General features: G+C 48.6%; 1 protein-coding gene across 1 annotated transcript in view; it reads right to left on the bottom strand.

The window, feature by feature from the left end:
• SGIP1 (SH3GL interacting endocytic adaptor 1) overlaps nucleotides 1-8,852 on the bottom strand; it is a 54,647-nt gene extending 45,795 nt beyond the window's left edge. Inside the window, exon 1 of the mRNA XM_051798707.1 lies at nucleotides 8,529-8,852. Coding sequence (XP_051654667.1) covers nucleotides 8,529-8,538 — 10 coding nt within the window. The 5' untranslated portion in view covers nucleotides 8,539-8,852. The remainder of the gene's footprint in view (nucleotides 1-8,528) is intronic.
• Between the last annotated feature and the right edge of the window lie 4,742 nt (nucleotides 8,853-13,594).

The following is a 13,594-nucleotide window of genomic DNA, read 5'->3' as shown; positions in this document are numbered from 1 at the left end:
ATGAGATGTGAAGTAATTAGAGGAAGTCCTGTGGCCACCTCTGGGTTTGTGGCTGCTGACATGTGTCCAGTGTCCATCCCAACGTACCAACAGGGGTTCAAGCTCCCAAGACCTGCACATCTTGCCCCTTCCTGTGGGTCTGCACTTCCTTCCCTTTGCAAACTCCCCCAATACCCATTTGCAGTAGTTGGGGCCAGGAGTTCAAAATGCCAGAGCCCTGGAGTCAAAACCCACTCTTTGCAGACCCTCAGCACAGTGAGGGAGAACACACTGGCTGATTTGGAATCACAGAACCATTTAGGTTGGAAAATCCCTCCAATATAAAGTCGAACCATTCCCCCAGCACTGCCAAGGCCACCACTAACCCATGTCCCCAAGTGCCACATCCACATGGCTTTTAAATCCCTCCAGGGATGGGGACTCCACCACTGCCCTGGGCAGTTGTTCCACCACTTGACAACCCTTTTAGCGAAGAAATTTTTCCTAATATCCAACCTGAACCTTCCTGGCATTTCAATATACCCAGATAAAAAAAACCTTTGCCTGGGCATTAGTCCAACCCCTTCATTTCGCAGGCAGTTCAAATACCTCATGTACCTGCAGCTCAGGAACAAGACCCCAGCACCTAACTGCAGCCTCAGGATGTGGGAATACACCCCAAACCATGGAAATGTACTTATATTCCATATATAAATGGAATAAATGACACAGAGCAAGACCCAAGCCCAAAGCAAAGCTTTGCTTGGCCAGCAGCTAAAGGCTGTCCTTAAAATCGAGGGTAGCATCAGCAGGATGCATCCCAATAAACAGGGCATCAATTCATCCTCCTGCAAAGGAGCTGAGCATCCCAGAACTGTTTAATATCAGAAGGCTGCAAATTGGTGCTCACAGGTTCCTCACCAACCTCAGTGAAGCAGCTGCAGGAATCTCTCACCGCCTACTTTCCCCAAAGATTAGATTTTTAATATCAGCTCTGAGATCCCGAGTGTGCAGCAACTGAGGGCCACGGGACAAACATCTCCTCCAATACTATCAAGGAATTAAAGCTGGAGACAGTTGTGGCTTTCATTCCTGGCTGGCACAGACACAGGAACACCAGATGCGCCTCCAAAGGTTGCTGTGCTATTTAAGAAGCTGTCCAGGACAGGCTCTCCCTCCCAAATGACACTTAGATTTCTATTTTTAGGGGGTTTTTGGTGTATAAAGAAAGGGAGGTGACAGTGCTCCTTGCAGAGGCAGGAGGGCACTGGGCTCACATAGCACATCCAGGGGAACCTGCATACATTATATGTACAAATATATATTAATATATTTTTAAATATAGTTAAATATGAATACCCCATGTTGGTATTCCCCCCTAAGAAAAAAATCTCACTGTAAACTTCTCCTTTTCTTCATGAGGCTTTGCCGTTCCATCTGCTCCTCAGCCAACAGCCTGTCCTATCTCACAGCCCAGTTGTAAAAGGTATCTCCTTAAAATCCATCACCTCCACACACACCACAGACTCCCAGCAACTACTGTGACAATATTTATGGAAAATCCACCAATTTTGGTGTTGTACTGTTTATGCAGAACATAAGGACTTATTAAACCCACCTAAACCCTTGCCTGGGTGTGACATTAAAACAACTGTCCAGCCACCCCACTGCAGGGACATCCGTGACCCTCCAACTCCCACTCCCTATTTCCCAGGAGGCAAACAGGAGACCTGGGCTGTCAGGGTGGCTTTTGTCACTTGTGTGATGCAGGAGCCACTTCCTTGGGGACAAGGTACAACTCTGGGCAAGCTACCAGGGAAAAGTATCACTTGCCCTGAATTTGCTTATCCAACCCAAAATTTGCAATATTCACAATTGCATATGATGAGGATTTACACCCAAAATGAAGCCTGACAAGACACTTCTCTCCAGTTCCCTTAACTGTCCTGTTCCTCCCACGATCTGCCAAATGAGCACCTTGATTTTAAAGCAGTGATTAACTGTGGAACTAAAAATAGAAGCAGGAGACATGACCCAAAGAAAGGTTTAATTTCCAGGCAGGGCTTGAAAAAAAACTGACAGAGCTTCTTCCACCTGTCTGTGTCCCTGCAGAGGAGCTTGAGGTCCCCAGGTGAAAGGAGCCAGGTAAACATGAAGCAGAAATGACCTTACTATTAATTACTTATGCAGTATAAATTATCTTCTTATTAATAAACTTAAACAGCCTCCTTAAGCACTCAAAGTCAGGTTGGATCGGGCTTGGAGCATCTTGGACTAGTGGAAGGTGGAACAAGATGAGCTTTAAGGTCCCTCCCAACCCAAACCATTCTAGGATTATTGATTAGCTCTAATAACAAGGTGCATCTTCAATGATTTCTACAAATCCAGCTGTAGAAAACCAATATATTTGTGGGGCTGCATGAAATCCTTGAGGCACCTGAAGCAGGTGACAAGGGCAGGATGTGAAACTCCATTCTCCTCATCCCAACCCATCCTAAACCTCCCTGCAAGATTATTTCCAGGCATCCTACACGTGATACTAATCTCTAGCTGATGTTTTAAATTCCCTGCAATACGTGGGTGGAGAACTTTAAGAGATTTTTTTTTCCCCCCCAGTACATCACTAAACAAACCCCTCAAAATACACACAAAAAGAATCATAGCTTAAACACCAAGAAAGATGTGCCAGTGTTATGAGTGCTTTTCCGAGGCTGGGATAGGCAAGGAACGGCTCTCAGATAATACAGGAGGATTTTTTCAGCACTGGTATCTCACTGCTTTCAAACATTATCATCATTATCAGTGCTAATTCAGTGTAAACAGGGACGTGGGAGGGAATTTCCCCTTCCCACCCCTGCAGCAAAGCCCACTGGCGCCAGGGGAGGGGATGGGGATTTATAGGACAGGGTAGGAATTCCATGCCTGCTCCTGAAGGACCATCCCAAAATCTCTGGTTCCCAGGAAAGCACACACTCTAAAATAAAAAACCACCTACAACTAAACTGGAGATTAAAAATAAATCATTCTGTGAGGCTGCAAGTGCAAAAAACCAGCAGCTGTAACTACTGCCAGCCTTGATCCTCTTCCATTCACACAGATGAAGCAAAAGAACATTTGGAAGCCCCCAGAAACATCAGTCTGCAAGTGAATTTTGGTTAAAAACAAAGAGCTGATGCTACTCAATAGCTGGCAAGGCAAACAGGGCCCCACTTTGTGCTCCTGCACTGCACGTGAGCAACTCGCTCCTCTAATAAACCACCTGCACAGCATCCAGAGATTGCCTTTTTCCTACCAAACATGTAAAAATTTAAATATATTGAATGAAATTAAAAAAAAAAAAAAAAAAAGAAATAAAATAACTGGCTAGCAGGGAAAATGGGAATGCTACCAGACATGAGCTTTGCTGGCAGTCCAGGCAGGGAGATGGCCAGCATCCCACCCCCATCGCTTCCTAAAGGCAGATGGATCCTTAGTGACAGGTTTTGGGCATCCAAACAGTTCCAGGTCACTGGTTTGGGGAGGAGTTCTGCCTTCCCCTCCTTTCCACTTTTCCCTGCACGTTGCTCCTCTCCCATTCCAGTGGTGGGTCGGGGTCCACCAACCGTGTTTTTCCACCTTTAACAGAATACCCTGGAATGGAGGTTCAAGGTGACTAAACACCTGATTTAACCTGTGTTTTTTTTCTACAATGTCTTTAAAATCTGAGTAAGGCCAATGAATCATGCAGAAAGTTTCTGCCTTGGCAGAGAAACCCAAATTACTATGTTTGGGCAGCAGTTCGAGATGCCCAAGGGCACATTTTAAACTGGGGCTCACTTCAAGGAGGAGTTTTGCAGACCTGCATCACATGAAGTAGTTGAGTTTTCCCATATTTTCTATTCTTTCTTCTCAAAATAGAACTCTGTCGGCATTTTGCTTCCACCCCTCCCTTCCACTGAACATTTCAGGTGCAAGGGAAACCTCAGGTTTTGCCGCCTCGCCCATGTTTTGGTTTAAACTCTCAACACCACCACGTTGGCACCATCCGGGTTTTAACTGGCAAGTACCACCAGCCCCAGTACAAAACATTTTCCAAATTCAGAGGGTTTGGGTGGGGCCTTTGTGAATTTTGAGCGGCAGCCATTGCTCCTTCCTCTCCCTTAGCAGGAAGGGACATACTGCCAGTGGACTAGAGCTGAAAAACCCAAACCAGTTCAGTGGGAAGGGTTTGAATGCCTGAAAAAAGGAATCATTTGGGTTTCTTTCCCCCAATTAAATAGAGGTTGATGAACAAATTCAACCTGTGTTGATTGGGATGCTCTTCTGGTCCAGGCCAGAGTGCACAAGACATCTCTGGGAGCACCACAACGCAGTGTGGGAGCACATCACCATCCCCTGAGCAGCTCTGGGCTGGACACACTGGCCCTATGTCCTGCTATTGAACCCTCAAAACCAAGAGTTACAGAGCTCCCTCTCATTCCTGTTCCAACTTTTTACTTCCCAAGCCCCCATTTCCACATATCTCATCCTTGGGAACTCAACGCCCCCTGCGTCAGCCCTTCAAACACATCCCAAAAGGCTTCATTCACATCTTTGAACTTGAGAAGTGGTGGGATGTCATCCCTTTGCCCACTTTGGGCTACAAGGGGTGCTAAGCCACTGGCTTAGACTCAGCATCACCCTTTGCTGGGCATGACAGAAGGGTCAAAAAAATCTTCTCCTGCATCCACAAGAAACGACTTTTCTCACCAATGCCAGGCCTATCAGTTCAGCAGAAGGTTCCAGCAGATCCCCCTTCCACCTCAGAGGTCAGAGATGGAGATGCCCAACCACACCACAGCCCTGACTTTCTTTGCAAGCTCAAGCTCAGTCATGGGTTTCTGCTCAAAAAGCATGTTGAAAAATACAGGTCCTAATTTAATGTTTATGGGCTCCATGTATTTTCCAGGGTGGTTTTGTCAACCGTGCCTGAATTTTTGTTCACAGCCAGCAGAAGGTTTGAGGCATTCTCAAAACCCAAATTTTTCTACCAGGTCATTTCCTTACTGAGTCCCACAGACAACACTGAGCACATTCAAATACACCATTTACTGAAACAAGATCACCTAAAATATAATAAAGTCAATTTTCTTGCCTAATCAAGAAAAAGACTTTTTAATGTGACATTAGATGCCTCTGGTCCCAATTCTATCTGTTCAGCACAATGAAAATAAAAGGCTGGAGACAACTGGTGCTAAAAGATGATTCAAGAAGGTTTTTATCGTTTTGGATGTGACCAGTCATAGAACCCCAGAACGGTTTAGGTTGGGAAGGACCTTAAAGCTCATCTTATTCCACCTCCTGCCATGGGCAGGGACACCTCCCACTATCCCAGGTTGCTCCAAGCCCTGTCCAACCTGGCCTTGGACACTTCCAGGGATGGGACATCCTGAGTGATCAAACTTCCCAGAAAGAAGAGAGTTACAGAGAAATTCCCACTCTGGGAAGGCTTCTCCCCAGCAAAGATCTGATTTGGGGTCTGGAAAAACACACGGACCATCTCCCATGGAAGAAGAAACCACCCTCTCCAAAATACCCTTGGCTGCTCCCATTTGCCACGTCATTGTCTAATTTCTCCACACATTGTGGAGCTTCTGGTTCGAGTGACATGGTGCAGCAGTGATTTCAAAACTTAATTAAGCTGTGTAAATGCCTTCAGTACACTGGAGAAGCAACAGAGGGATTAAAAAAGGAGACAAACTTGTTCTTGTGCTCGGTTGTTCACCTCGACGACACACCCAGTGCATTTCCAAGGACTGGAGAGTTGTTTTTTAATCAAAGGGAACATCTAAACACCTCTCACATCTACAGCCACACATGCAGGGGCCTCTCCCAGCACATGATGGGGTTTAATCCCCATGCCCAAAACCTTCTTTCCACGTGTTCAGGCAAGGCCAAGCACAGAAAGTCCATCCCCATTGCAGAGGGTGGGCAACGGCAACACTCATTCACCCCCGTGACATGGAGGGGGAGGACCATCCTCTTCTGGTGGCTCAGGCACCACACAGCACAGGTTTGGTTTCCTCCCAGCAAGGACTGGGTTCTTAAAACAGCATCCACAGTTATTTTAGGTATTGTTGTGATTTTTAATCATAAAGTGAAAAACATACTCTTTCCCCCCATCTACCAAGAGAATGAAGAAATATTCCATATAAATGAGTATAAGGACCATATCCAGTAAAAATTGCTCATTCTGCACCATTCCCAATGAGCCAAATCACCTTCTTTCCAAAGAAGAGGATCCAAAACCATCAGCTGAGCCAGGTTCATCCTGCTGGCCCTGGGTGATGCTGGGTGGCTTCACATCCTGCACTATCACAGTCTAGCTCCACCCTGCACTTCCAGCACAGTGTCCAACATTTTGGCCAGACAAGTCATTTAAATAATTCATTATAATAATAAAACCCCTTTAAGATATTTACTGTAGGGAACTCCCAGCATTTTGTATGGGTTTAAAAGTTTCAGATCAAATTAAACTGAGCATGTTAAAACCATTCTTATATTAAAATAAATCACCTCTGAGAAGTGCATTGGTTCAGTAGGATCTTGGATAGAAGTTCCACTCTTCCACAAATACAACCAGCTTCCAACCATTTAAAACTCATCAAAAGCAGTAATCATTTCTCCTAATTTTCTCATTTCCATTCTAGGTTCTCGTATGCATCAAGTAGTTGAGGAACAACATCTCAAGTAGTTTAATAAGTCAGTTTTTATGACTAGTATTTTTTTTTTCCAAGTGCAAGACTGGTTCATGAAAGGTGATTCCACCTCTACCAGAGCACAAGCTGGATGCCACCTCCACCATGGGGCTGGGCACCTCCTGCCAGCCCCCACCTGCCTCAGCTACGGTGGCCAAAGCTCCTGCACAGCAGCACATAGCGGGCATTCCATAAGCAAGGCAAAAATCCTCAAGGAATAAAAATAAAACAAACAAACAAACAAAAAGACAACAAAAAACCCCACCCCAAAACAAAACGCCCAAATCCCAAAAGAACCTAAAAAGACCAAGTGACTTCCCCCAACCAGCCTCCAAACTAATTAAATAACCCAAACCAAGGTTATAACAGACCAATTTCAATTTATCTACATTAATTCCTTCATAAATACAGAAATTTTTGAGAGAAGCCACGTTGTTAATGACATATTCTCTACAATACCCTGTTCTTGCCCAGGCTGTGCCTGGTTCCCAACGTGCCGTGTCTCTCGGCACGGTAGGATGAGTTTGATATCATGGGCTAAAATTAAAATCTCTTTTGCTAATCAGTATTAGAGGAGACACTGAAGGCACTTCCTCATATCAAAGGACAACCAAACTCATTTTCTTAAGACAAAAAAAAACCCAGGGAGAAGCCATTCCTGTGTGTCCACACATGGCCATGACTACACCCGAATTCCCAAGATTAGGTAAGTATTTTACACCAATACAATAAGTCCTGGTTTTGTGAGGCCTGACACCTTTCCAGGTTAATTCGAGCAGGGCAGCAGACCCTGATTTCCAGGGACACACCAAGAGGCAGCCCGATTTCTGCCTGTCATCTCAGGAAGGCCGGGAGTTGCCTGGTTCATGTGCTGGCAGTGCTGCAAGCCCGAGGTTGGATGTGGTTCCGCCGAGACAGGCCCTGCTGCTGCCACCAACGGGCCATAAAACCAAAAAAATATAGATATTCTGATCTCCTTGGCCCTGAAGTATCTATTCTGCTAAAAAAAAATGCAATTAAAGTAATCCCTTCCTGCATTTTACTCCAGAAGGCATTAAAAAAATAAATTATAAAAAAAAAGAGCTTTACATATGGTCGAGACAGACGGCATTGGATAAAATTCCTGTAATGCCCAGAGGCTTTTCCCACACAGGATCAGACACAGTCTCCCAACGCTCCCTGAAGCATCTTGTGCCTGAGCCCATATTTCCTTCACATTTCCTTTTTTATTCCAATAAGCCTCAACCCAACACCCACCCCCCTTCCCCAGAGCCTGCATCTCCAAACCAGTGCCACGACATTGCAAAAATCACTTTAACTTCCAATTTCCTTGTTTCCTACTGAAATGATGCTCCTCCATCCAGCTAAAAACACCAAACTCCATCAGGATGCACAGCCCAGGTCTGAAAACACCCTAATTCATCCCCTGTGCATCACGTCAGGCTGGGAACCAGGGTTTCCAGGCAGAGGATAAAATAATCCTTACAGGATCCCCAATTCCGGCCAACCCACCCTGATCTGGGCTCTGGAGGAACCAGCAGGTCCGTGGATAACTGAGTGTTTGCACACCCTGAGCTGCCTACACAGGGCTGGGGATGGAACTGCAAATAATCTGATGGGCTTGATATTATATCACCATCCGCCAGCTCCCCGGTAGCAGGCAGGGAGCTCTGGCTGGGCTGGGATTAGGGGGAGGGGAGGATTTAATTTTTATTATTATTATTATTTTATTTAGGAAAGAGAAAGGATCCCCATAGACAGGTTCAGTGCATCCTCCACCGTGGCTTCACAAACTCCAGCCATCCCGAAAGACACGCTCAGCTCATCACCTACCTTCCATCATGGTGGCAGAATTGCATTCCTCAATTTCCAAGGAGCCTGAAAAAATACAGGAGAATACGATCCCGGTTACCAGCCACTCAACGTCAGCCCTTCGCCAACCAAACGCCTCCGACGCCGGGCTCGGTTCGCTGCCAGAATATCACGGAGGATAAAGCAGGAATGCTGGCGCTAAGGGCAGGCCATGGATGCTGCTGTGCCTGTATCACCTCCAGGATCGCATCACGGAGGATGCTGAGAGAAAGGGAGGACGAGCCGGGCTCGGCTCCGGCGCAGCCGATGCCTCCCGCCCCGCACCTCCTCACATGCGCGCTCGCTCCCGACACACCCCCCGGGAACACACCAACCTATTTCCCATATTTTTCCCCCCCACTTTCACCAAAAGCATAACCCCTCTCCTGCCTCGTGACGCACTTCCCCTCCCTTAATCCTATTGCAGCGGCCGGGGGAGCCAGATTAATTACCGGGCGCTGTCAGATTAGGAGCGTGCGGGGAGCCCGGCTGGGAATAGGGGGAGAATAAATCAATCCCGGCTGGATAAGGCAGCGGAGCTCGCTCCGGCACAAGGGCTGTGAGCGCGGGTGCTGGGCCCTCCTCGTCTCTCCCGCAGCCATTCAAGGGAGAAATCCATCGGCTGACGTCACATCGCCAGCAATTAGCCCCGAAAGGATGATGCGGGAAGAAATTTCTCCCCGACTGCCTCCTAACAGCGCCCGGGAATTAATTTCGCATGAAGAGAAGCCTAAGCATCTCCGGAGCGGGGAACAAAAGCGGCTGGGGAGGGAGCGGGGGGGCTGCAAGAGCCGAGCCAGGCTCTGCCTGGGGACCCTCCACGTCCCCTCATCAGCTGATGCCCGAAGAGATGCCACCCAGCACCACCCTGTCACCCCATTTCTCTGCCAGCCACAGCATCCAGCCTCCCCGAGCCCCTGCCAGCCCCGACGGGGTGTGCGACCCTCGCCACCTTCAAAACAGTTCTCAGAGCTGCTGCAGGAGCAGGGGGAGCCCGGCTGGAGGCACGGGCAATGCCAATGTAGGAGTTATTGGGACACTACTGGGATTATCCAAGGAAATGCAAGATCTTTAACCAGCTCCAAGAGTCCAAGCTTTTTTTGTTTGATTGGTTTTTTTCGAGTTTTTTCTTGTTTGTTTGTTTTATTGATTTTTTCCCTTTTCTTTTTTTTTTTTTTTTTTTGTTGTTGTTATTGTTTTTGTGGTTTTGTTTGGTTTTTTTGCTGGCAGGAAAGATACTGTAAAACTCACTCTTGTCCTGAAGCAGTTCCCACTCTTGGCTGCAGGAGCAGAAGGTGCATCTTTGGCATCCTTATCCCAAACAGCACCCACTGCTGCAAGGGACAGCAGGGAAAGCCCCATCCCAGGGGACAACCAGTATCTCTCTCCGAGGGCACCACCGCATTCCAGCACCCGGCAAAAACCGGGATCAGGACCATCAACACCAACCTGCCCGATGGATGAGCTGCCTCCCCCTCTCTGCTGCCTGCTGGGCACAACAGTGGCATTTTAGGGACAACCAGCCCGTTTCAGCGCACTCAAATGTGGCTTTTCAGCGTGACCTTGTATCAGTAATGGAAACTTCACTTCTGCCTCTCACTGCGCATCAGCATCTTTAGGATCATCCCAGTCAGCCACATGTGTTTCTCAGGACTTCACTCACAAACAGGGAGAGCAACACTCACATAATTTTCCCCATTAAAACAAAAAACAATGGTTTTCTCCATTAAAAAAACCCAACAAACAACATCAGTTCCCCCCCTTTCCCCCCCCCCATTTTTCTGCAATTAAAAAAACCCTAAATATTTTTCCACCTTTAAAAATTAATCTAAAAGCCAAGCAACTCCAAGGGTGTGGATACACCAGTGAGGAGATGTGCTTCAGCACCACAACAGGGTCTCCAGATCAAGTGTCTCCAGCACAGCCCTCACCCACCCCAGCTGGTGAGAAATGCCACAGCACCCGGAAAAGGGATGAGATTATTTAACAGATGGTTCCTTAATCCACACAAGGAGCTCCTGTGACTTGCCTGCACTGCCTGTGCTTCCAGCACAGGGAAGGGTGCCCAGTGCTTTTAGGAATTCCAGTTGTAATCCCAGGGCAAGCAAAAAGCACTGAATGTTACCCTGCTGTTCCTTGAGCCCAACCCTAGAACTCCCCAAGGAGCCAGGCTGGCACACATGGCAGGATGCCCCAGTGATGAGCACACACCTGCAGTGTCCAAACCCCTCCTGGACACACTAAAATAACTTATCTTCCAAAACTTCATACAGCTGCTGCACAGCAGGGCACAGTCCCTGTATCCCCATCTCTGGAAGCGTCCAAGGCCAGGTTGGATGGGGCTTGGAGCAACCTGGAATAGTGGAAGGTGTTCCTGCCCATGGCAGAGGGTGGAAAAAGAGGAGCTTTAAGGTCCCTTCCAGCCCAAACCAGTCTGGGATTCTATGATCCCACATCCCGGTGGCTCCACTGCCAGCCAGGACAGACCCACAGCTCCACAGCATCACAGTTCCTGTGATGTTCCACAGGGCTGATATTCCTTAACCAAGTAAGAAGAACCATGATACCCCCCTACAAATGCCCTCCCAGGCTGGGCAATGGGTCAATAAATTTTTTTACCAAACTGCCCCACTCAGTGCTGGGTTTGGGCAGGTTTGCCACTGGTGCCTGCTGCCTGAGCACAGCTGAGATCCCTTGGCTACTGCTCATCCCAGCACAGCTCCAGCTTTCCTTGGCTCTGCAGGATGTTCTTGGCCTTATGAAAGCCTTCCTGTCATGTGGCAAGACCAAAACTCACCTTCCTCAGGGCAAAATTAACCCCAAACTAAGGACACCACAAACCTGCTCCTGGCATGGGCTCTTCCCAAAGGCAGGTGGCACAGGGACAGCCAGGTCCCTGGCAGAGCACACCCATGTCCCCAGGGAGGGCAGTGTGCCAGCAAGCCCCTCTCTGCTCAAGGTAAAACTGATATTTACAGATTTCCAAATTATTTCCAACCCTTCTAACTGACACAAGGACAATTCTCAGCAAAAACACTGGAAATCTCGGGCAGCTCCTGAAGGAGACACGTCAGGAAACTGCCAGCAAACAGCAACAGATGAAGCTAAGGGCCTTAAGATTAAAAAAAAAAATAAAAAATAAAGAGGCAGCAAATGAGTCACCGGAGTGCATTACTCATACCCCAGCACAGTCATACTGGAGGTCCATGTGACAGCGGAGCGGAGGAGCCCGGCTTGGCCCCCGGCCGCAGGGACACGGTGGCCCTGGGGCGGGCGAGCAGTGTGGAGGGGGATTTGCTAAATAAAACCCCAATCCTCCAGCCTCATCCTCACCCAGGATCTGGCCTTGGCAAATCCCCTGGCATTAAGGACAGCCAGGGGGTTGTTTACATCTCCCCATACATGGCCCCACAACCCTTTCGCTAACCCGTAATTAAACCTTTGCTAAGAATAGGCTCATCCTTTGTCTGCTCCTGGTGGGAATGCTGGGGACAGATCCCCAGCCCCTCCTTACTGAGAGCTCCCATCACCACAGTATTGAGGACTGCTCCCCCCTCACCTGCAAAACAGGCTTTCCAGAAAAGGTCAGCCATTTGCTTCTTTTCCTATAAAACCAAGTTTATAGGAGCCATGGGCAGGGACACCTTCCACTATCCCAGGTTGCTCCAAGCCCCATCCAACCTGGCCTTGAACACTTCCAGGGATGGGGCAGCCACAGCTTCTCTGGGCAACCTGTGCCAGGGCCTCGCCACCCTCAGGGAAGAATTTCTTCCCAATATCCCATTTATCCCTGTCCTCTGGCAGTGGAAAGCCATTCCCCCTTGTCCTGTCCCTGCAGGCCCTTGTCCCAAGTCCCTCTCCAGCTCTCTTGGAGCCCCTTTGGGCAGTGGAAGGGGCTTTAAGGTCTCCCTGTAGCCTATTTACAGGATTCCTTACTCAAAACATATCTCCCCACAAAGAAGAAGGCTGTGAGACATAAGGCATCACCAGGAGCACCTCACCCAAGTCTCCAGGAGCTCAGGAGGGCATGGAGGTGGATCATCCTATCACCCAGGTCCCGAGCACCAAATGCCCCTGCACATACCCCTCAGATGCCACTGCCTGTGAAGCAGAACCCAAAGAAGCTCCATCTGGAGATGCTCCTGGGACCACCCCACACTTGTTTTGCACAGCCAGAGCACTGCATGTGCATCCCATATCTCCCGACAGGAGCAGGGCTGGACCAGCCTGAGGAGCTCATGGGAACAAGCCCTGCCAGCCCCCATCTCATCCCACGGGGAACAGGAAGGACCATGGATGCTCAGTGCTGGAAGGAGGAATGGAGCATATCCCATGTTCCCTGCCCAGTCAGAGCCCTCTCAGGATGCAGCTGCTCCTAGTTCCACAATGGAGCCTGTTACCTTCTGCTGTAGTAGTTTTTTGCTCTATTCACCCTCAGTTTTCCCACTGAGCCCTTCCCACCTCAGTGAGCTGCTCCAAGGAGAGATGTAAGGGATGTAGGAGCAAGCCCTCACCCCTGGGACATATGAGGGAGAGGAGGAGACCTAGATGGGGTTCCTGCTTTCCCAACAGCACTGGGAAAAATATATTTATCGTACATTTGAAGGGAGACTCAGTGCACCAGGCTGTTCTCTGAATACAGAGAGCAGCAAAATTCCACCATGGAATGAACTCCCCAGGGAAGCAACACAGACCCAGCACAGAACAGGCATATGCTGTCCCCCTTCCCCCCAGCACCTGCCCCCAGGAAACAGCCCCATAGGGCACCCTACAAGGTGCTTTTCACCCCCAAAATGCTCTAGACCTCACCAAGCACCCCTGAAGAGCCCAGCCCACACTGAGACCCAGCACAGCAGCATCCCACAGGACCCCAAACCATACCTGACATGAGAAATCCCCTAATGAAGGCCATGGCACAGTCACAGCAGGGTAGGAGAAGGGCAGTAGTTCCCCCAAAACCAAGTACAGCATCTTGTGGGACCAACAGTATCCACTATTGACCAGGCAGGACGGGTCGCACCCACTCCTGTGCCAACAGCCCTGTTAAG

This window comes from Manacus candei, unplaced genomic scaffold (genome assembly GCF_025592945.1).
Source record: "Manacus candei isolate 608988 ecotype Guabito, Panama unplaced genomic scaffold, ASM2559294v1 h1tg000005l, whole genome shotgun sequence".
Classification (NCBI taxonomy): domain Eukaryota; kingdom Metazoa; phylum Chordata; class Aves; order Passeriformes; family Pipridae; genus Manacus; species Manacus candei.
Note: the sequence above shows the minus strand (reverse complement) of the source record. Positions and strands in the feature narration are given on the sequence as shown.